At 36.8% G+C, this 24,979-nt stretch overlaps 1 protein-coding gene across 2 annotated transcripts in view; it reads right to left on the reverse strand.

The window, feature by feature from the left end:
* The window catches only part of HACL1 (2-hydroxyacyl-CoA lyase 1), a 32,961-nt gene that overhangs the window by 7,749 nt on the left and 233 nt on the right, over nucleotides 1-24,979 (reverse strand). The window contains exons 2-14 of one of the 2 annotated variants that reach the window (XM_081159454.1): nucleotides 24,759-24,863; nucleotides 20,552-20,592; nucleotides 19,795-19,875; nucleotides 18,557-18,629; nucleotides 16,547-16,624; nucleotides 15,291-15,385; nucleotides 13,687-13,799; nucleotides 10,779-10,914; nucleotides 7,146-7,251; nucleotides 4,950-5,033; nucleotides 4,345-4,446; nucleotides 2,040-2,194; nucleotides 1,242-1,400 (exon numbers count right to left, since the gene is read on the reverse strand). In XM_081159454.1, the coding sequence (XP_081015580.1) occupies nucleotides 1,242-1,400; nucleotides 2,040-2,194; nucleotides 4,345-4,446; nucleotides 4,950-5,033; nucleotides 7,146-7,251; nucleotides 10,779-10,914; nucleotides 13,687-13,799; nucleotides 15,291-15,385; nucleotides 16,547-16,624; nucleotides 18,557-18,629; nucleotides 19,795-19,875; nucleotides 20,552-20,592; nucleotides 24,759-24,863 (1,328 nt within the window). The remainder of the gene's footprint in view (nucleotides 1-1,241; nucleotides 1,401-2,039; nucleotides 2,195-4,344; nucleotides 4,447-4,949; nucleotides 5,034-7,145; nucleotides 7,252-10,778; nucleotides 10,915-13,686; nucleotides 13,800-15,290; nucleotides 15,386-16,546; nucleotides 16,625-18,556; nucleotides 18,630-19,794; nucleotides 19,876-20,551; nucleotides 20,593-24,758; nucleotides 24,864-24,979) is intronic. The other variant, XM_081159455.1, reaches the window with a different exon arrangement.

Consider the following 24,979-nt stretch of genomic DNA (forward strand, 5'->3'; position numbering starts at 1 on the left):
TTAATTAGAATGACGCCTTCCATGCTTGATACCTCTGAAGCACCACTTGTAGGTGGTGTCTAGGAGTACTGTTTGAAAGGTATAAGGTATCTTTCTATTGAGTTCTCAGACACCCAGCACTTGCTAGATGCTGTGGGAGGTACACAAGTGACTAGCATACATCCTTTCCTCTCAAACCACTTCACCCATAATTAGGAAAACATACATGGGGTAATAGAGAAAAAGGATATTTAACAATGTGCTAAAAAGTATGACAAAGACCACCCCCCCCAAAAAAAAGTCTGATTAAACTTTACTAATGACTGAAAAAAGACTATGGGCTTTATTTTCTACAGACATAATTTCTGAGACCAGGTATAAAAACAAAACTAACCTGCATACTGTTATGTAACAGAACTGTGGTAACTACAGGCTCTCCACTCTCAAAGGGAATGGTTTTACTTCACTCTCTAGAAGGCTGACTTCCCCATAAATCACGTTTTAGATGAACATTATTTGGTTGTAAATACAGATACTTTAACAGGCACATACTTTCCCTCTGATCTGGAAAGTTTTATATACCAACACTTTGAAAATCACAAAGCATGATTTACAAAAGCCCTAAAAGGAGCCCTGGCTAAAAATAGAATTGTTTTCCTAGCTTAAATATTCGGGGAGGAAAAAAATCCCCATACTTCTATAGTAAGATCTACAATTTGTGAGTTTCTCTATAAATCTTCACAACTGTAAAAATAACCTGAGTAGCTCACTTCTCTGAGCAGTCTCCTCAAGCTTTACCTAGATCATCCCATTTGTTCCTCACAACTGGCCTCAAAGGTAGGAATAATTACTATTCCTGTTCCTATTCCAGAGGAGACTGAAGCTTGGTTAAGTGACTTAACCCAAGTCAGTTAGCTCTGCAGTATTTAAATTCAGGTCATCTGACCCAGAAGCCATGCTCTTAAGAACCAAGTTCTGCTGTATCCTTGCAGAAAACAAGCTTTTCTCGGACAGAACTTTTTTTCAGTGACCTCCACTCCCCATAGTTTTGCAGGATTTGGGCATGCAGTAAAGAGGTCATAAGCATGCTGTCCTGGAGGAGAAAGACCCTGGCGTTATTTATACTAGTATCTATACAATGCTGTGCACAGGGCACCGGGATGTGATCAATGCTTGATAAGCATTTGTTAGGCGAGTGGGTCTCATGTATAATTTTTTCATATTTTGGAGAAAGAAATGTTCTGATTCAGGATGCTGTTTACCTGCAGATGGTTTCTACTTCCAGGCCAGAAAACCCAAAGGCACTGTCTCCTTCCACACAGATGACCCGCTGTCCTGGGTTTCTATCTTTAGCCACTACAGCAGCTGCAATGGCAAATCCCAAACCGACTCCCATTGTTCCAAAAGTGCCAGCATCAAGCCTATTGGAGAATAAAGCGAATGAAACCCTCCAGGGCGGGTCACAGATGGCGAGGCTGGCATAAATCTAGGCATATTCACACAGTATATGGAAAAATACAGAACAGTGAAAACATTCTCTTTAATATCAAGTTTTAGACTGTGAGGAACTAATTTGTCAGAGATCAGCAGAATAAGAGGAAAAAGTCACTCATGATTGCTCATAAGACTGTGACTGTATCCTTAGAACTCTGACCACATAAATTATTGCATGATCTTGAGGACACACCAGCATAAAAACTCTATACAACCTCACTTAAGAATAATTTTACTAACTACAGTGGTACCGCGGTTTTCGAACACTGTAAATCTGGAGGTAAATGCTTCAGTTTTCAAACATGCCTTGGAAGATGAACATGCCACATGGCTTTGGTTGAGGGCAAGATCCTGAGGCCCAGCTGTCAGCTACTGATCCCTCGGGTTTCAAAAGTTTCTGAACTCGAACAGTCTTATGGAACGGATCACATTCAAAAACCGAGGCACCACTGTATGTCCTTATACACTGGATATGTATGATTCTCACATGTTTTGAAATCTGCACTAATGAAGTTTCAAATTTAACACATTATAATTCACTATGATTTCTTTTTTGGAAGCTTTACCTGTGACGAGGAAGGAAGTTTTGAAGCACAGTGCGCCCAATATCCATAGTATTTGCTCCTTCACTTACTATAATACAGTCTCTGGGTAGTTGTTCTTGAACGTGGTAGAATACTGTGTAATAATTCATAGGCAGGGATTTTTTGGAAGCTAATTCCTAAAATATTAGAGGGAAATATAGTCAAATTAAATTGAGATATAATGAAAATACACACTGTCAATAAGCTACTATAAAACTTATTTGGAAATAAATGAACAACTGCAAGCTACAAAGTTCCCAAATGGCGACCAATGGCCACTGTGAGAAGCAAGAGTAGGATCCTGGTAGGCATACTAAGAAAAATGTGTCCCACCGTCCCAGTTTGGGACACAATCAAATAAGCCAGGGAATATCTCTCTTCCAGAAGAGCCACAATGCAAATTAGCATATAAAAGACTGAGAAGTCCTATAGTACAAGTAACTGGAAACACTAGGTTAAATAAAACTAAACTGTCCTCTTTAAGCACTTTTAGGGAAACTCTGCCTCAGAAAAAGTGAAAATTTTATTCTAGACTATTTTCATCAGAAATATGACCCTAAGTTTAAATAAAAATGAAGTCAGGATTTTAGAAAATCTGGTTCTTCCTCACAAGCACTGGAGAGTAAAGGGGATACGTTTTCCCCACTATTCTAAAGTGTCTCTGAGCTGAGAGAAAGCCACGTAGGGCTTTAGCAGCAACAGTCCCATCTGGTCCCAGCACTGCCTCTTCACCTGTGCTACTTTGGTCCACTGGCGATTATACTCAAGGAGGATGAGGGACCCTGCTATACTCCTGCTCCACAGAAGAGAGGCAAGTTCCTTCCATTTTAAACTAAGGTGATTCCTAGGGAAAAGAAGGAATTAATCATGATACCATTAAGGAAATAGAAGTGAGACTGGCTCTTGATAGGAGAAACAGTCACTGATTAAAATTCAAATGAAAGACAGAATCATGTATAATCAATTCTTTGAAAATGAGATGACTGATAAATTAGGAAACAATATGAGCATAACTCAAATTTCGTATTTGCTCACGTATGATTCCATCAGTGAGATACACCACATGGACACAGAGAACTACACCCAGCTGAACCAAGATGCATAGAAATATACAAAACAGTGAAAAAAATCAGGAACAACCTTTCTCACAAAGAGAAAACACTACCTACATACAAAGACTTTAAAGAGAAAACACCAAATCCTGCAGAAGTGGCTCATTTTAATGCTAGTAGTGGATGGCTTCACACATTACAATTTCCAAAGCCTTCAGCTATCAGGCAAAGCCACAAATGCAGATAAGGAAGTCACAAAGGAATTTCCAGTAAAAACAAACTGCATTAAGGCTACAAATGTTCTCACCAAAAAAAAGACAAGTGAGGGGCAGATGTGTTAATTATCTAGATGGGAAAAATCCTTTCATAACATGTATGTATGTTATATCACCATGATATTTATATACCTTTAAATATCTCACAGCTTTATATGTCAGTCATATCTCAATAAAGCTGAGATTTAAAAAGAAATGAAGGCTGTACATTAGGTCAAAATTTCAATTTTCATGAAACATCTATCTATTATAAATGCATGCCTTGAAGGACTTATATCTTAAAGGTAGAAAAACATAACCCAACATGCCTCAGGAGTCAAGGCTCCAAAAGGCCTTACTTATAATTTGGTGTTAAGGTCAAACTGAGGACAGTAAGCCACACCTACCCACACAGGCTCTTACAACTTTCTGTCCAAAGTCAGTCCACCCACCTTCCACCACAGTAACTCACAGGCTGTAACCCTTCTGATGCCTACTTCCACTAGAAACTTCAGGTCTTTCTCAAGGTAAAGTGCCATATTTATTGTGATAAATAAAATATATTTTTTTAATTTACTTTTTTTTAGAAATACAGTGTCCCAAAAAATGTATACAAACACTTCGAATAATTATAAAAGCAGTGCTTATATTAAATTACATTTCAGCTGTTAAAGTGAATATACATTTTTGGAGGGGACACCCTATATATACACACACATACACACACACACACACACACACACACACACACACACACACAACTGTGAAAGACTTTGCCACTATTTTTGTTAGGTTCCTATCTTAATGTTTCACAAAGTTCTTGAGAGTTGTAACCTTAACCCCTTTTCCCCAATGAGGCCAGTGTTTTCTACTGAATGATTTTGCATAGCGTGGTGATTTTTAGGAATGCACGTGCCATGTTACGACAGAACTGAGCCATGACCCTAAAGCATTCTTGAGTTTCAGTGGGTTCAGGATTACCTTGGATGCAGCTTCATTGCTCTTCATTTTTTCTCTCAGAGTCTGCCACCAGCGACTCTCTGGAGGATACTGCCACGGTGTTTGGTCAAATTGTTCTAAAAGCTAAAAAACCACAAACAGTTTTTTTTTCTTCTTGAAAATAAACTTAAATCACATTAACATACAAATCTCTTCTTAAAGACAATACTGCTATACTGACTGCTCTTCACATCACTCATACCCTTTGTTTTTCCTCTAGGTAGCACACAATTGATAGAAGATAAACAGGTGGCATGGAAAGCTTTTGTTTGGGTCAGTGCAGACTTCTGTCAGATGTTAGGATTCCCATATGCACAGTGAAGTGCCACCTCTCCCCCCCACCCCACTGGCTGGGGCTATTAAGCCCTCCTTGGGTCTTTGGCACTAGAAGGAAAGTCACCCCCTCCGGAAAATCCTTATAGGAAGGCCGACAGCCCCAAATACCTAGGGATCCCCATCATAAATTTTGTTTAAAATAGATACTATCAGATCTGTCATCAAGTAAATCAAGATTGAAACATTTTAAAGAACTGACTATTTTCTAAAGGCCAATCCACATAAATTAAAACCCAGGCAAAAGCACTTACCTGTTTAGTGACAGCATTTATATCTCCTAGCAAAGTCACAGCAGGTCTTACATTATTGCCTAATTCTTCTGCACAGATGTCAACCTACAGAGACAAGATTGAGGAGTAAGCTGTGTTTATTCTTTAATTGTTTAAGAAATCAATTAAGGCTGAATACACGAACTATGTATACAGGGGTGGGTCAAAGTAGGTAAGAACCCTGTGCCAAAGTGTGCTTGAGTGTAGCAAGTAGACTATAAGCATGTGTAAATAGTGGAGGCCGGAAATTTGAGCAATTATGAGATTGTATCTCAGAGCACTGTGCTGCTGTGACAGTCTTTTGAGTTAATAAAGCTACTGTAATAATCATCACCTGCATGTTTTTTTCCTTATGAACAACTGTAAACCTACTTTTGCCAACCCCTGCAAGTAGCATGATAAATAAGATTTGATGTTCAAGAAGTTCCTTAACAGAAGTAAAAATCCATGAACTACGCAAGCATTGTAGCTAGTAGAGAAACCTCATCATTTCCCTCAGTTCTACTCTAAATTTTGGTATTGTTCCCGTACACCCATAGGAATACATTTGACGTGATCAATTATAGTTTTCAATCTAGTCAACAATAAAGTTCTACTTAATTAGAGTGGAATTCCTATTTAGAGCTGTTCTTAAATTTTAGCATATATGTATCAGAATCACCTGGTAGGCTTGTTAAACTATAAATTGCAAGAATCCACCTCAGAGTTTCTGATCTCAGTAGGTCTGGGGTGAGGCCTCAAAATGGGTATTTCTAACCGGCTTCCCTGGTGGTGCTGAGGCTGCTGGTCCAGGAACATTTTAAGAATCACTCCTAGGGTGCTGGCCGGTGTGGCTCCGTGGGTAGGGCATTGTCCCATATCCAAAGGGTGCCAGTTTGATTCCCATTCAGGGCACATGCCAGGGTTGTGGGCGCGACCCCTAGTAGGGGGTGTGCAGGAGGCAGACAATCCACGTTGTGCTCTGACATCCATGTTTCTCTCTCTCCTTCTCCCTTCCTCTAAAAATCAGTTAAAATATTTTTTTAAAAATAGAAAAGAATCACTCCTAGCCCGTGGCAGGATTACTTTTACTCAGAAGCTTTTACTCAGAAGCTCCATTTCTGGATGGCCATGGCCAAGTAAAAATAGCTTGTCAGAAGGAGTAATTTAGCCACCCCAAAGGGCATACATACATTTTATTTTGCAATCAAGAGGGGAAATCAAAGAAGTGGCAGCATTTTCCAGGTATAACCCAAATCTTGTTCGTTTGTGGTTTTGTTTCTCAGTGGCCCTAGGGGGAGATGGACTATTAGAAGCTGCCTCCGGCCCGGCCGGGCACAGCTCAGCAGTTGAGCATAGGCCTAGGATCCAGGAGTTCAGGGTTTGATTCTGGGTCAGGGCACATACCCAGGTTGTGGGCTCGATTCCCAGCAGGGGGCATGCGGGAGGCATCGGATCAATAACTCTCTCATCATTGATGTTTCTATCTCTCTCTCTCCCTCTTCCTTCCTCTCTGAAATCAATAAAAATATATTAAAAAAATTAAAAATAGAAGCTGCCTCCATAAGTAAAAGGTAAATAAGATAGCAACGGCAGCTGGATCACCAGATACCATACACAATCTGTGTAGGGTGAACAGGTTTGCATGCCACTGTGTGGGTAGTACTCTCCACACCAGCAAGGAAACTAGCTTATAAAGAGGGTCACCATGACGTAAGAGTCATCAAAAGGAGGTCAGAGTATATCCTAAACACTGTTTAATGACACAGGTAAAAGCAGGGTTGTTCAGAGATTTCTAACCAAAGGGTGTTTGAAAGTTTGGGTATCTAAAAGAGCAACTCAATCCCTAACAATGCTGAATGTTTTGTTCTAATCTACCATCCTATTTCAACTTTTTTGTCTACTTTTAAATATAACTGAACTATGAAGAAGGGGCAAATTATGCTTTTTCAAACTATTTAAAACTTGACTTTGAAAGTTTTTCTGGGTAGAAGTGAAGCGGTACATTGTTTCATAGGCTTGAAAAGGCACCTTGCTTTGGTACCTATAATTATGTTAGACAATTTATAAAATTCTATGTTTGTAAAAAGAGAAATGGTTCTTTATAAAAGCCAAGAATAGAGCAGAGCCTATGATGGCTGAAAGGGAGAGCAATAAACTACAAATAGCTCTGATTTTCAATCTCTCTTCTCTGAGTACCTGGATAAACTTCACACCTGGCTGATATCTTGGAGGCAGTCCAAAATGCAATATCCAATTTAATCTGGCACCAAATAACACGATTACATCAGCAAGTTGCAAAGCCCTATTAAAAAGAAAAATCTGATATGACTAAAAAAGTATCTGTATTTGTTAACTGAATTATTCTAAAATTAGTTTCTAAAGTATTTGGAAAAATCTAAATAGTGTGGAACTTACATTAGTCTTCAGAATCAACTTCTATGGTAAATTTGACCTTTCAATCTAAAATAATTTATGAGGCCATTCTATTTAAATAGTAATATAAAAGATGAAATAAGTAGAAAAATATTACTGTAGGACTGTATCTATACTTATTTATTACTTTTTTATCATTAGAAAAATTAATACAAGTATACTGTAGATAATCTGGAAAAAGCAGGAAAACTATAAAGAAAAAACAAAAGCACCCAATAATACTGTAAACTTACAAGCTACTATTAACATCCTGGCATTATTTCATTTAGTCTGTTTTTCTATGCAAGTATATTCATACATAGTTGAGCTTATCTAATACTGTCCCGTGTACTTTTGCTTATATAAATGGTTTCCTTTGTCATTAAGTTCTTCTTAAATATGATTAAAGGTTACATGTTTTGCTGAGCACATATACTAAATTTCTTAAACCTTTTCTAGATTGCTGGATGTTTTCTTTGTTATTAATAGTACTGGGTTGCAAATCTTCATGCTTACATCTTAATACGCACTTCATATTGATTCCTAGAAGCATATATTTTTAAGATGACTGATTCACATTCCCAAATTGCTTTCAGAAAATATTATACCAAGAATATTTCCAATAGTTTTATAAATCTTATTTTTGTCATATAACTTCTAATTTTTAAGTTATTTTTATTTTGATATCCACACAGATATTAACACAGCCACCCTTGCTTTCTTTTTTGTTTACCTGATACACTTTTGCTTATTTTTATTTTGTTTCAGACGTGGTTCTTATAATGCGCGTAACTGTTATCATTAGTGATCCAACCTAAATGTTTCTGCCTTTTTCAGCAGAACTTATAATTGCTGTGGGTTGTGTGTGTTTTTAACTTCTTTTCTGCTTCTTGGCTATTTCCCTTTTTTCCTATCTTTTGCCATAGAGCATCTGGCTGTTTTGCTTTTGTCTTCTTTAGTGGTATAGCCATTTTTTATTATTTCAAGTATATACGCAAAAAAGCTATCTTCCTACACTGTACTGGTCCTGTGGACCCAATTTAAACAGATCTGCTTATAGATATCTAAAACTGTTGAAATTGTTGATTCAATTAATTATAGCCTCTTGTAATCTTTTTTACACTATTAATGTCATTAAAATTATCTCCTTAAGCCCAGCAGGGCTTGGCTCAGCGGTTGAGCATCGACCTAGGATCCAGGTGATAGGGGTTCGGTTCCCAGTCAGGGCACATGCCCGGGTTGCGGGCCAGCTGATCAATGACTCTCTCATCATTGATGTTTCTATCTCTCGCTCTGAAATCAATAAAGATATATTTAAAAAAAAAAAAATTATCTCCTTAAAATTCCGCTGGAACAAAGAAATTTCAGTTCAACCCAAGTAAAAGTATATATTTTTTAAAAACTTAGTGTGAAAATTAATTTTATTTCTGTACTATGTATACTAGTATAAAAAAGATATACTCTACTAAGATAGCATTAAGTGAGCAACAATTAAAGGTTGCCCAGCAAACATTACATTTTAAAAATCCTCAAAATTAATTTTAGTGCATGCATGACAATATAAAACATACCAAATGCATAATAGTGGTAAACTGTGGAGAGGAAGAGAGGGAATGGGATCACGAAAAATATGCATAAAGGACTAGAGGTAAATCTGCAATTTTTTGTTTCTTAAAAAAATAGAACCCTAAAGCAATGACATGTTACTTAATATTATGCTATGTTTGATAAAAGTAAGTAGTGGTTACATAAGTGTTCATATAAGTTATTCTTGTTTGTACACCGAGAATATTTCATAACTTTCAAGAAATTAATATATATATTAATTAAAACAAAAAGTGTGTTTTAAAAATCTAAAAAGAGGAGATGTCCAGTGCCAGCCCAGACTGGGTAAGCCCACTACAGCCTTGCTCTCCTACTAATTACAACAGAAAACTCTTGAACAAAATAGAAAAGGCAACTACCTGAGGATTCTGAAAAGTAAACAGTAGTATGTGGACTGGGAGGGGAATCAAACTAGTGGCCCACACAAGGGGCGAGTTTCCAAGGTTCTCCTCTCCCTGCTCCCCCCATTTTGTATCTCCTGGCTTTGACCCAGGGCAGCCCCGGTTACAGAACTGGAAGGCAATGAAAACTTGTCTTTTTGGCTACACGATCTGGAAAAGGGACCTCGGTAAGCCTGACAACTCAGGGATTTCCGAAAAGCTCAGCATTTTCTTTTTCTCCTCTCCTCTCCCCCAGCTGTGCTCTGAGGGCAGTCCTATTGCACAGCAGCACTGTGGTAGCTCCCAAGCAGCTAAAATTCTAAGAAAAACATCATTTTTCAGGCAACAAGAACTGAAAGAGTCCCCTGTTGTCTGAAGAGTATTGGGGCAGTCCCCCTTATTTTTTATTCTTTCTGCCACTTTGCCTCAGCAAGGGCCAGGAAAAGGGATTCCTGGAAATCAGAAGGGGAGGGGGACTACTTCCTACAGAGAAAAGAAATCCCTAATTCTGGATATGAACTGGCACATGTCTGGGGAGCCCCTGGGCTGTGCATGTGTAGACAGACCCAAAACTGCATAGCAAAGGCTTTGTCACTGAAGTGACCCTGGAACTACTGCCCAAAGTAAGACAGGACTTGCAGCCTGAACATAACCATGCTAGCTGCTTTCTTAAAAAATTTTTAAAAATCAACATTCTACAGAAAATTTCAATATAGCCTGGCATCTCACAACATAATATTCCAAATTCCAGGTTACAATCCAAAATTAATACAAAACCACCCAGGAAAACGTGACCAATTCTCAAAAGAAAAGATAATGAATAGATGCTAATTCTGTGATGATATAGATGTTGGCATTAGTAAACAAAGACTTTCAAAAAGCTATCATAACTATGGGCAGAAGGTAAACAAAAATACTCTTCAAATACATGGGAAGATACACATTTTCAGCAGAGAAATAGAAAATATAAAAGGGACAAAGGGATTAAAAAGAACTGAACAGATATTCAGGAAACTATGGGACACTATCAACATGTCTAATATTTTTATTATTCCAAGAGAGAGAAAAGAGATTGAAGAAAAAAATATTTGAAAAAATAATGACCAAAATCTGTCCAAATCTGGTTAAAGACACAAATTTACAGAGTCAAGAAGATAAGAAAACACCAAACAGGATAAACTAAAAGAAAACCATATCCAGACACATCATAAACTGCTGAAAACCAAAGATAAAGAAAAATTTGACAGCAGCCACAGAAAAACAATGTATTACATAGAGGGGCTCTTTAAAGTGCTAAAAAGTCTAAAAAGAAACAGTGTGCTTAAAATTACATGATTCTTTCAGAACTTCTAGATCATTAAAGTCACATAATAATTTAAATTAGCCTAAAATCTGCCAAGCCACTGTATTTAAAATCTGGAATGCTACGCACCTGGATCGGGCAGCAGCTACACAATTTGGATGATTGTCAGGGATAACACCCTTGCCCATGGGGGTGGGCAAAAATGGCAATTTACATTGCTCCACCAATTTCCTGAGTCCCTCCTCTGCATGGGCATAAGCAGCACCTACAAGAAATGCAAATGTATTGGACAAGTCAGTTAAGCTACAGACACTGACCCTTAAAACAGTTCATGTGAGACTCCTTTTATTATTATTTTTTTAATATATATCTTTATTGATTTCAGAGAGAGGAAGGGAGAGGGAGAGAGAGAGAGAAACATCAATGATGAGAGAGTCATTGATCAGATGCCTCCTGCACGCCCCCGACTGGGCCTGCAACCCGGGTATGAGCCCTGACCGGAAATCGAACCTTGATCTCCTGGATTTTACGTCGATGCTCAATCGCTGAGCCATGCCTGGCCAGGCGAGACTCCTTTTAGAACTTCTCAAATATTCTCCTGCTTGTATAAGGCTTAAACTCAAAATAAATGACTATAGTTCCTATCTTTGGTATTTAAAAATGTTTAAGAAAGCAATAGTTCTGCCCTGGCTAGTGTCACTCAGTTGGATGGAGTGTCATCTGTGCACTGAAGGGTCATGGGTTCGATTCCTGGTCAGGGCACATACCTAGGTTGTGGGTTCGATCCCCGGATGGGGAGCATACAGGAGGCTACCAATCAATGTTTCTCATATCAATGTTTCTTTCTCTTTCTCCCCCTCCTTCCTTTCCTCTCCCTCTCCCTTAATCTCTCTAAAATTAATAGAAACATATCGTCAGGGAGGATTTAAAAAAAAAAGCAATAGTCCTAGTTTCTCCTCCACTAATATTCTCAATATTTCTAAAGGATGCTACCTCATAACAAAAGTTGCATCTCACGTCTCTTGCTGCTCTCAATTGCCCATTCTATGCTACAGTTCTGCTGAATTCTAATCACAATTCCCTGAACATACTCTTTACTGGTAGGCTCAGGTAGGCAAGGAAGGACTCTGCCCTCCCAGGGGCAGGCTCTGTCTAACCTCACACGTTGCTCTCTGCCACCAGCTAACCTGGGCTGCGACGTCCTCGAGTAGGCATGGAAATTCTAACAAGGGGCATATGTTTCTAAAGCTCTGTAGATCTCTTCATAGACTCAGTGTTGTGACTGCAACAGGGCTGACCCAAGTGGGTCGCATATTTGTGTTTACAGTTTGTGCCTGCAGAATAACCGGATGCCCCGTTTCAATGACACTCAAGACACCTCACTGTTGGAATAAGAGGGATGATTTCATTTCCAATGTCATCGAGGCCACTATATCTCTTTTTAGCTCTTTAGTTTTAGACTCTTTCTCAGGGCTAGTAAAATATTATTCCATATTCAGAATTTAGTTTTCTACTGAATCCCAGCAAAGAGTGTGGTGTACATCCAGATTCAATATAATGTTCCCTCATGAAACTGCCTTAGACAAACCTTTTCTCATACATGTAGGATGAAAAGTTGCTCCTTTTTCTCATCCAGAAAGTTTCCGTGTAGTCTCCTTCTTACCGCAGTATCTTTGCCCACCCAGTTCTCTCTTCCCAAACTGCCTTGGCCCTTTGCCCACTAAGTGACCTATTGCACATTTTTGGAAGGCGTAGCCTCAGTGTCATCTCTTCTGGGTATTCTGCCCACAACTAGCTACATGAGCAAATTGCTGCTTCCCTTGAGAATCCACCTCACTTTTCCATACACACCACTTAAGAATATACTGCACTAATTTGTTACCAGGTCTAACTATCTACAGGTAAGGGGACCATTATTTCTCTGTACACCTCAAAAACGTCTGTACTCCCTACCTTATAACTGCTCACTAAATACTGGTTAGAGAAAGAATGAAAACTAGCAGCTGCTAAACTCTTTCTACTTATTGTGTTATTTAGTTATAACACTACTGCTGAGGTAGTTAATATCTCTTCTTTACAAGGGAGGTACTTGAGACTCAAAGCAGTTGTTTGCCAAGAGCAGAGAGCTAATACATCGTATAGCTGCATTCAACTCAGCTCTGACTTCAGTTTTTTTCTGTTGTCCATCATTTCCATTAAAACAATTTTTAGTTTCTATGTAGTTAGTCCCTTAGTAATTGACAACTGACTCACATGGTCATAAGTGACTCACAGCCTCCTCAGTTCTAGAACATAGAATGGATACTATAATAAATTGCCGAAAAGGAGTATAAATTGGTACAATATCTTGGAAGAAAGCAATTTGACAATATGCACCAAAAGCCTTAAAATATGAATACCTTTTAACTTAATTTCTTTCTGGGACTCTGTCTTATATCCTAAATATGGAAAAAGCTTTAAGCACAAACATGTTTGTCACAGCTATTCTCAACAAACAGAAACTGGCAAAGATTTAAATATTTGCCAGTAAAGTCTTACTATATACATGAGTAGACATTAAAAATTAAATTTAGGGGGGAAAAATTAAGACCATGAAAAAAATGTTGCTAAGTGAATTAAGTAGAATATAAAACTGTCTATGTAGTATGATCACAATATAATGAAATATATATGCCAAAAGCAATAGAAAAGTACTACTTGTTTAAAATGGTTTCTCTTGGATGAAGGGATTTCTTTCTAATCTTTTGGATTTTTCCAAAATTTTTTATAAAAAAATTTTTTATAATAGGAAAAAGATGTATTTTACTCATAAAACCAAAGAAATGCAATACGTGATATTCCCTCAAAAAGGACAAGCAAGAACGGGCATTCTAGAACTATTCTATGATTTCAAAACTAATAAATACTATATTGGATGAAGAGAACTCTTATTCTAATTTCAAACATTAGAGTAGATGTTAATAATGAAGACAACTGCTAAACAGAATCAGCATTCTTTTGAAAGCCTAGCAAGATTTAGAGTTTCATTCACTGCTACCTTTCCCGATGATAAGAAGGGGCTGTTTGGCATTTCTGATGACAGATGCTGCCTTCTGTATGGCAGAAATTTCTGCCATACTAACTGGAGGTGGCAAGCAGCACTCCACGTACCTGGAAATAAAGAGCTATGTTAATTAAAAGAGACGAACTTTCAAATTTATTGTGAAAATATAAAATATATAAAAGGTAGAAAAAATACAATAAATTCCATATTCCCACCATGTAGATACAGTAACTAATATCATTTTACCACATTTCCTTCACACGTACACACACAAGCATGCAAGAATTTTTTTTCCTTGACCATTTTAAAGTAAATTAAAAACTTCTTAAAACAGCTCTAAAAGATACACTTTCTCCTACGTAACCATAATATCCTTATCACATATAGTAAATTAACAGTTATTCACTAGTATCATCTAATAGTCAAATGAGTAACTTCATTGACAAGAAATTTGTGTTAATGGCTTTACATTGTAGTAGTAACTGCTGTTGTAGTAATGGTAAAAAACATACTAAAAGCTAATATTTAATACCTATTATGTGCCATTTATTCTCATTTAAATTTCAAAACAATGAGGTTAAGTATTACCATTATCTTCATTTCACCACTGGGGGAAAAATTCAGAAGTAACTAACTTGCGGAGGGCCAGGGCATGGGTCAGAGACTGGACTGACCTAGGTCATTCTGTCGCCAAAGTCCATGCTTTGAGCTACCTCACTATATTTTCACTCACTGGGTAAGTCAATATTTTAGCACCACAATATGCATAAATAAAAGAAATATTAAAACTGTATAGCTAAGTATTTCTGGACACCAAGTCCTCAGTGTTGTATTTCATTTATTCTAATTAATAAACACCATATTGTTCAAAAATTGGGCATTATAATACCAAATATTCAAATCTTTACAGAATTTTATTTTGAGTATCATATTCAGGTATTATGCAGAACAGATGTCCTTTTGCTCTGACTCTCCCAATAGAAACCACTCCTTGGAATAGTGAGTATACAGAAATACCCATTTTCTCTCTGCAGTCTCTAGAGGGCCACTTGGCTCATGATAGCAGGAACGTACTACGTGGTCCCCAGGGTGATGCATTAACCCAAGGTCACATCCTTACCAGGGGTGACTTAGATACCAATGAAAAATGTTTCTTATCCTGACTGTTCACTCAGTGTTTATTTAAGGAATACCCATCTGGTGTTGGAATATTTTTAAATCCACTGAGACAGACTAAGAATTTTTATGTTGAGTTCTAATAATTTTCAACAGGCTCCTCATGTTGGTTCACACTATAAAGATTCGAAAGTCATACTACAGTAATGAGAATGTATTATCTATGGGTACTGAAAGAATAATTTCAAATAAGGAATTCAGGAAGCTCTAAGTATTTGATTTAGTAATTAAACCCCAAAATAATTACTAAATAATACCATTTTAATTCAGAGAAACCCTTTGGCTAGGATTCAGTTTATTTACTAAATCGTCAAAAGTTAAGACAAATGAAGATTAACTTATAAACTGCTAAGTAAATTTTATTAAAGGTAAGCATTATAATAACACATTTAAGAAAAAAATCTAGCATAACTATTACTCACTTTATAGAATTCACATTCACCTGGAGGTTCACAAAATCTGCAGGTATGTCAACATAGCAAGCACCTGGACGACCATAAATACTGCTTCTTACAGCCTAAATTTATTACAAATAAAAGAAAATGTTTTAAAACTCTCAATCCTTATTATCATATTCCACTCAAAGAAAACTTAAAATTGTAAAATAAACAGTTTTAATTTTTCTGGACATCCTTAGTTGGAGAAGTAAACTTTTAATTAAATTTGAAGTACCCTCTATTATTTCTATATACAGTTGACCCTTAAACAATGCAGGGGTTGGGGCACCAATCCCCCATGTAATAAAAAAGTATAATTTTTGAGTCTCCCAAAACTTAACTACTAAATAGCCTACTTTTGACCTTATCAATAACATACACAGTCAATTGACCCATATTTTGCATGGTATATATATTACATATTGTATTCTTCAATAAAGTAAGCTAGAAAAAAATGTCCTTGGGAAAATCATAAGAAAGAGAAAATACATTTACAGCACTGTATGTATTTATTGAAAAAAATCCACATACAAGTAAACCAGTGCAGTTCAAACCCGTCTTGTTCAAGGGTCAAGTGTATTTTAAGAGATTTTTGTTTAAAAGGAGATAAGAAAGTACATACTCACTTAGAGCTTTAAAATTCACATTCTATCCTACTTTAGTCTTAGAAATTATCCACTAGGCTCTGCCAGTCAAGTCTTCATAACATGCACTTTCACCTGCTTCCTAATCCTGACTTGGCAGTTTTCAGAAATTGTGATGTTGTAACATGTGTCAAATGATTTCTATAACACATGGTTTTGAAAAAGCTCATATGTAACTTCACATATAAATTTATTTAGTTGGTTAACTGAAATTATACTATGCTGTTTAATCAGCTAAGTGAAGGTTTTATATGCATTAGTACTAATTTCCAAAAACAATCTTTTGCAAAAGCATAAGAGAAAAAGGCACTCAGGGTTCCATTATACCTTTCTTTTTACTTTTCCATAATTAAAAGCAATTTTAAAAACTAAAGTACAGGAGAAACCTTTTCTTCAAAATGACTTATTTTATCTGTTTCTATAATTAAATATAATGGCAGTGGACATTAAAATGTATACAGCTCTTTCACAGTATCATTTTTAACTATCTGAATATGTTCCAAATTGTTACTCACTCAATTCAGAGTAAAAGTGACACAGATATGAACAACTGAGAAAAACCAGTTGACTCAGAGGGCTTGTAATTAAATACTGTACCTTTTCGATAACAGATGGAATAGCTTCTACGCTGCTTGGCCGGACAGAGAACTTGCTATATAACCTACAAGCTTCAACCTATATGCAAAAATAAAATCACTTAAAATTCAGCTCACAGATCATATTACTCTTCTGAAGGAAGACAAAATGTTAAGTCATTACTTTCTATTGTGTTCTGAGGCAAGATGGAGAAACGCATTTTCTAGACTGTTTCTTAAAAGCCTATGTAAAGCACAATCAAATTTCTGCCTCAGTATGATTCAGGAAACAAATCAAAAGAAGACACCATTTTCATTTCTCAGATTGGCAAAAATGAAAAACTTAGATAATACAAAGCATCCACCACAACACAGAAAAACAGGCACTCACTGCTGGTGAGAGTATAAATGGGAAGGGAACTTGACAATGTCTTATAAAAATTAAAATGAGTATATCCTTGGAACCAAAAATTCCACAGCCCGGAATACACAACTTCATCTGTTACATCTCAGTACAATAATAATATATTCTTACATTTCTGACAGTTTTCCTGTTAAATATTTTATTGGTATATTTTTGGGGTCATGTAAATTCAGTAGTGTTAATTTTTCACTGTTTAATGTACTTTGAAGCATTACATAGAAACTGTTTCTTTTGATACTTTTTGGTATGAAATATATGGAACAATTGGTAATTTTATTCCCACAAGCATGATAGGATTAAGATTACTTCCCAATTTTCTGTCTGTTCATAGTCATGTCATTTAGTTTTAAGTATTTCCACAAGAAGATAGTTGGATCTTTCTATTCCAACTTCTAATTGTATCTAATAAACTTCATTATTTTCCTTTTGGGAAAAATATTTGTAATGGACATTATCCTCAAGTATAACATTTTCTTTTCTTTCTTTTTTTAAAATATATCTTTATTGATTTCAGAGAGAGGAAAGGAGAGGGAGAGACAGAGATAGAAACATCAATGATGAGAGAGTCATTGATCGAGCCCACAACCCGGGCATGTGCCCTGACCGGGAATAGAACCCCAATCGCCTGGATCCTAGGCCGATGCTCAACCGCTGAGCCACGCCCAGCCGAGCACATTTTCATTAGTTGTATACGATTAGTTGTATATGATTAGTTTCAATCATACACAAAATTATATGTTGATATTTTGAAATTCTCACAATGATCCCTGATTTACCAACACACTTGACCTAATAGTTTTAACTCTGTGCTGTAAATGCTCAAATATATCCATATTTTAAGTGTTAATTATCTTTCACTTTCACCTATTTGCTTTCTACAATTATTCTTAAAACTGTAGCATTCGCTGACAAATTCTTTCAAGTTTTTAAAAATTTTCAAAAACTTTCCTTTAGCCTCCCAGATAAAAATGAACTTGTCCAAAGTCTACTAGTAGTCATTTTGAATAGGATTTTTCCTCTCAGCGTTTTACTTCCCCAAAGTCTGAGAGGCATGGTCCAAAATCATTTTCATTCCTGTCTTATTCTGATTCTTTGAAGAACATATTTTTAGAGTTTAAAAGCCTGACCAAAAGGTGTATTTCTCAGAAGACTGCTCCTAGCAGAGTCTAAACTTTCTTAATATCCACACTGAAATTGTCTTGTAGTTCAGGAATTTTACCTTTAAATTACCTTAAGTAACTCTCTTTCATTTTAATTGTTTATTTTGTAGACAGGACTTTTTATTTCTTCTCCATAAATCTTTTTTTTTTTTTTTTAATATATCTTTATTGATTCCAGAGAGAGGGAAGGAAAGGGAGAGAGAGAGATAGAAACATCAATGATGAGAGAGTCATTGATCGAGCCCACAAGCCAGGCATGTGCCCTGACCGGGAATCGAACCCTGATCGCCTGGATCCCAGGTCGATGCTCAACTGCTGAGCCACGCCCGGCTGGGCCTGCATTTATTTATTTAAAATTTATAGTTGACATACAATATTCTCCTTCATAAATCTTAATAGTGTATAATTATGCTACTAAACTCTAGACGAAAATCTTAGAGTTGGGTACCTGAGGAAACTCCTGGAAGGCTCCCATTGTTTCCTGACTTCTTTCAGAGGAACCACCAATCACAATCAAGGGCCTGAAATATTCATTTTTAAAAGAGAATTACAAATTACATCAACTTGTAAAATATTCAGCAGAGGGGCCAATGAATAATAAACACTCAATGAATATTAAAAAAAATAGATCGAATGAGAATTTCATTTTCCCTTAAAAACTGTAGATTTTTTAAAAATTAGGAAAAAACCTGATATCAGAGAACGCTTCCTCAATTTCAGAAAAATCTGAAATTTATAGTTAATTTTTTTCCTCCATGCCCCTCTCCTCCACCCCTTTTGGATGCTATGCTAAACCTCTAGGTGTGGCGACGTACAGTGAATCTTTATGCCCTTCCTATTATTCTTGGGATTAAGAGGAGAAAATCTGTCACTTTCCTAAGTGAGTCTACTTGAAAACGGCAGAATGAGAGCAATTCCTCAGCAATAACATTCTTATTGTTCAAGAAGGAAAAAAAGACAATATAACAAAGCTAAAGTTACTCAAAAATATCAGACCCAAAAGTAAATAAGAAAGAGAAAGGGAGGAAGAAAGGGTAGAAATAACTATAAGAAACAGGGCAAGAAAGAAAACAATGTCCTTCCCAAGAGGGAGATTAAACACTTTATGAACTGATGAAAAGATACCCTCTTTAACATGACCTTATTGGTAAAGTACCAGAGATGGGATTAAGGACAAGATCAAAGAGTAAGCACTAAGCGGCTTATAAAACAAACTCAATAAATACGAGAATTTCAATTGTCTTGCTAATTATGTAAGAAAAGATGAAGAATTAATTACATTCTTGTATACTGATCTGGGATCTTTCACACACATTCAAATACAAAACAGATATACATATACAGGAGTGAGCAAAAGTAAGGTTTTTTTGCCATTGAGACATTCTTTTGAGTTAATAAAGCTATTGTAATATTCATAACCTGCATGTCTTTTTCCATACGAACAACTGGAAACTTACTTTTTGCACACATCTGTATATGTGTGTGCATTCAGTGTTTATCTCTAGGTACAGGAATTACTGATAGTTTTTAAATTTCTTCCTAATACTCTTCTTATTTTTTTACTAAACAATTCTCTTAAGCACTTGATTCCAAGTCTTCCCACCCCAGATCAGCAGTTGCTCCACCAGGTAAAATCATGCATTGACCTCTTTAAGAAAATGTTTTCAATAATAACAATCTAATTACCAACAGTTCATGTTTGCATTTGCCATACCACCCAAGGCGTGCAGGAGACCTGGGCCAGAAACAACAAGGCATACTCCCGGCCTAAAAGCAAAACAATTTATTTTATTAAAAGCAGGTGAAATACAATACTTCATTCATATCACTTAGGGTGAAACATAGTAACCTTCTTGGACTTCAAAGGAAGGGAAAAAAAGAAAAAGATATTAGTCTTCTTGCAAGAAATAAGGTAACTACCATCTTCACATTGTATTTCACTAATCTCTTCATAGTTTGCTCCTATTATACAGGGTGTCCAAAAAAAATGTGTACACACTTTGAATAATTATTAATTCCAATGGGTTAAATCTGACAAGAAAGAAACATCAATTGAGCTATCAGCTGTTAAGGGTGTATACATTTTTTGGGAACACCCTATATTTAGCTAAATCATGATGACTGCATACAGAAGCAACATTTTGATTGCTGAGTACATTTTTGAATGAAAAAAACGTGGTTTTTACATTTTTTCTTAAAACGTAAATATAATGTCAATTGATCTTTGACAGAAAGTAATTCAGAAATGTAGTGTTCTGCCCAAATTTTTAAAACTGAACTTGAATGCTTTACCCTAAACGACATTCTAAGCTTAAAACATCAAGGAAAAAGGTATCTTCATATAATTCAGTTTGTCATTTTACATTTATAAGTATTTTCTTAGGAACCTCTGGTTAAGATAGCCTTTAAAAGAAATTGAAGTAAAACATATACTTTAGTTTACCTGCCTGTCAGATATCCAACCGCAGAGGCAGCATAACAAGCCTACAAAGAAAAAACACTGGGACTTGAGCATATTGGGATCTTTATAGTAAGTACACATATAATAATTTACTCTTAAGTAAGAGACTAGAACTTAATTGTAAAGGAGGAATTGGAACACCTTCCATTTTAACACATAATGTTCTACCATAAATTTCAAATAATAGTTTAGATACTGAATCTAGTTTTTAGTATTTCAAGGAATTTGTCCATGTGACTTAGTTTACAAATAATATCCTCTTACAATTGCTTAAATATCTTCAGGATCAATAGGAACGTCCTCTTTTTTATTCCTAATATTGGTAATTTGTGCTTTTTCTCTTTTCTTCTTTATCAGTCTTGCTAGGGATTTATCAAATTTATTAATCTTTTCAAAGAATCAATTTTTAGCTTCATTGATTTTTTTCTATTCATTTGTTTCCTTTTTTATTTATTTTTGCTTACATTTATTATTTTGCTCCTTTAATTTTGTGTTTAATTTGGTTTCCTTTTTCTAGCTTCTTAAAATATAAACTTAGAGCACTGGCTGTTGATCTTCTTTACTAATAGATTCATTTGAAACTATTTCCTATAAGAACTGCTTTAGCTGTCATAAGTTTGGTATCTCATTTTTTTCATTATCATTCAAATTTCATCATCATTCAATTCAAAATATTTTCTAATTTTCCACTGTGATTTTTTTTCTTCAATACATTGGTCCATAGTGATGTCTCCTTTTTCATTCCTGATATTAGTAATTTGTATTTTTTTCTCTTATATTCTTGATCCATCTACCCTTAAGTTTATTGATTTTATTAATCTTTTCAAATATTTACAAAGTATTAAATGTGTTTTTTAATTTTCAAATGTTTGGGGATTTTCTAGTTATCTTTCTGTTACATACTGAATTCTAGTTTATTTCCACATGGTCAGGTTACATATACTGTCTGGTTTCCGTCCTTGGGGATTTGTTGAGATTTCCTTGATGGCCTACATATGATTAGTTTTTACTTTTAAACTGTATTTCAGCTCATAATAAAAAGAAAGAGAAGGTGCTAAATTAAATTCTTCTTAGTCTGGGACATAATTTTTTCCAGTATTATTTCTTCTCTTTTTTGGAGGGAAATAATAATTGGGTATTTTCTAAACTCCATTCAACTTTATATGTGATATATTGAACTTAAGTAAATCCACGTTAAGGACGTAAGTGTAAAAAATTAAAAATAAAATTATAATGGTCCTGGCTGGGTAGCTCAGTTGGTTAGAGCTTCATCCCCATACACCAAGGTTGCAGGTTTGATCCCCAGTCAAAGAGATGCAATGAAGAAAATATCTGTTGCAATAAGAACACTTCTTTGGACACTAGGGGGTGCATTGCCCACCTATTAAAGCCACGTAAGAAATCTTGCTGCAGAATGCAAAATACAGAACAACATATAACAAAAATTATATTCCTCTGGAAATAGGTGTCAAAGTTTAAAAGGAACTGGTTTTATGGTCATAAAAAAATTTCCCTACCAAATTACCTCTACTCACAGGCAGAATAGTTTGTAGTACTTAAAAGAGCAGACTGGAACCAAACTGTTTTGATTCAAATCCCAGCTCCCCTAATTTCCACTGTGTAATTTTAGCAAGTTACTCTGTACCTTGGCTTCGTTATCTATAAAATGAACATAATTCACAGCATTGCTGTGAGGGTGAAATCAGTTAGTACATGTAAAACAATCAAAATAGTGCCTGCACACAGTAAGATTTCAATAATAGTTAAATTCCTAACAGTTTGACTACTTACTGGAAAACTGGTCAATATATGTCTTGATTACACTAAGAATCTAATGAAACACAAGTCACAACCAACTATACCTTTCTCTTTTGTACAAATATGCAACTGGATGCCAAGACCTTTTCTGCCTCTCGAATGGCTTCTGAACCTGTTCTCACATTCTCTAGTTAGGTCTTCCTTTGACTGCTGCAAAGAGCCAGGCTGACTGAGGGGCATATGCACTGGGAATGTCCTACAGGCATCTCGAACTCCTTATGTCCAAATTTAAACTCATCACCTTTTCCCTCCAAATCAATTGGCTCTTCCCTCTGTATTCCCCATTTGAGTCAGTGGCACTATGATCCACTTAGTCAAGCAAGCCCAAACCTAGGAATCATCTCCAGAAGAGCCTGTCCTCTCCTACCTAGCTGGTTAATGTCTATTCATCCTTCAAGACAGCCTGGGCATCATCTCCTCCAGGAAACCTCAAGCCTTAGGCTGAGCACCTTTTTCTGAACTTCCACAGCACCCTAGATATATCTCAGTTACAGTATTTACCACATTATAATAAAACTGTTTGCGTCTGTCTCCACAGCTAGGTTATAAGCCCCTCAAGGACAGGAAATGTCCTTCACCTCCACTGTGTCCATCAAAGCACCTGGGACCTAAGGAGGCCCACAACTAAGCTTATGAGGACTGAAATAAAACTTCAAGCTGCCTTTCTGATCCATGCTCTATACTACCACAGAATCATCTTTCTAAAGTACAAATCTAATTATGGTGCCCACCTATTTATAAAAACCTTCAGTCTCACCCAGTGCCTATTGAAAAAATTCCACACTCCTTTTCCAGCTGTATACTCTCTACAGCCTACATTTCCAGACTCACAGGCCACCATGCCTTTAAGCTATCTTGATAGAACAGTATGAACAAACATTGCCTCTACAAGTTATCTTCTCTGTCCTACTCAGAGACAACTGGTCACCCTTTATATGTTCTGTTCCTTATGCATATATTCACTCAGAGTTACTATACTATACTATATACATTTTTTTTTTCGGTGTGTCTTGCCCTCACTTTCTCAGACTGTGATCAACTTGAAGACCAAGACTATATATCATTGCTTCATTATATCTCCCACAGGTATATAACACAGCACTTGGTATATAGTATATACCCAATAAATATTTGCTGTATGAAAAAGCCAGATATCCCAACACTAGGAAAAACTAAAATATAAGTCCCATTAATAGGTCATTAGCTTCATTTTCTCACACAGATGAAAGAATAGAATGTTGTTCCAACTAAGAAAAGTAGAAGGTAGAAGCAATACAAACTCAGTTTTAAGATTAAAAAAACCCCACACACAATTCTCAAACCTTATATGTAGGAATGTCATTCAGTTAATATGTACTAAGCATCCACATCATGCAAAAGACCTAACCAAGCCAGGCACTATGGGGACATAACAAATGAAACACAAATCCTGCTCTCCAGGAACGCAAATCCAATGGCAGAGGAAGGGCACACTTAAGGAGATCAAGGTAGCTGTCTGGGCAAGAAGTGGCAAGAGCTTGAATTAGAGGGCAACAGTGAGAGTGGAAAGCAGGCATAGTTAGCTTTAGATGGACTGTTAGTATATGACACTGCAGAAGCGGATTCTTGATCTTGAAACCAGCATTTCTGACACAAGAGTGAGGCTGCGTTGACAGAGGAAGAGCTGAGACTGGGTTGACAAAATGTCCTATCTTCCTTTCTCATGCCTCCAAATAACCCTTTAAGAAAGGTGGCAGCAGGATGCGGTGGAACGAGCACTGGGCTGGGATTTAGGACACCCAAGTTCCAATCATGGCTGTACCATCTGTGATATGTCACCTTGCAGGGCTCCCGCTATAGAACATGAGACCTGGCCATCACCCATTCACAGCGCAGGTATTCTCTGAGTACCTATCATGTGCAGGAACCACCTAGGGGATACACATGTGTCAAGAAGAAATAATAATCCCTGCCCTCCTGGAGCTCCAGACTAACAGGGAAGTCGGACCAGACAATAACACACAGAAACAAGCAGGCAACAGGTGAAGGACAGAGGACCCAGATTCAGACCTGGAAACTGTCCCAGTTCTGACACTACACTTGGCAGAGCACAACAGTGTACAGCGTTAAGAGCATGGACTCCAGACCCAAAATATCTGGGTTCAAATCCTGACTCCGAGGCAACAGTTGTCACCTGAGGCAAGTTCCTTAACCTCTCTGTCTCACTTCTCTCATCTGTCACCTAGGATTAATAGTTCCTGCCTCTCATAAAGTTGTGATTGATACGTGTAAAGTATTAGGACAGTCGTAAGCACCGAGTGTCTGCAAGGAGTATTTGCCGTTATTATTAATCATTAACAATACGGCCTGGGCTCCCCGCGCCCATACTCACCGCTTGCTCATTCCTCATCCCCACGTATCTGATGCCCAGTTGCTGGGCGGCAATGGCGATTTCGGTCACTGGGATGCCCACGATGCCAAACATGTACTTCACATCCTGGGGGGGACCAAGAACGGGGATAAATGCCCAGGTCCCCGCCACACGGTTCCCTCCGGGGCGTAGAAGGAAATCCTCACGCGAACCTCCCCCCTCCGCACCCCCACGGCAGTCCG

This window comes from Miniopterus schreibersii (genome assembly GCF_964146895.1).
Source record: "Miniopterus schreibersii genome assembly, chromosome: 15".
In the NCBI taxonomy this organism is placed as follows: domain Eukaryota; kingdom Metazoa; phylum Chordata; class Mammalia; order Chiroptera; family Miniopteridae; genus Miniopterus; species Miniopterus schreibersii.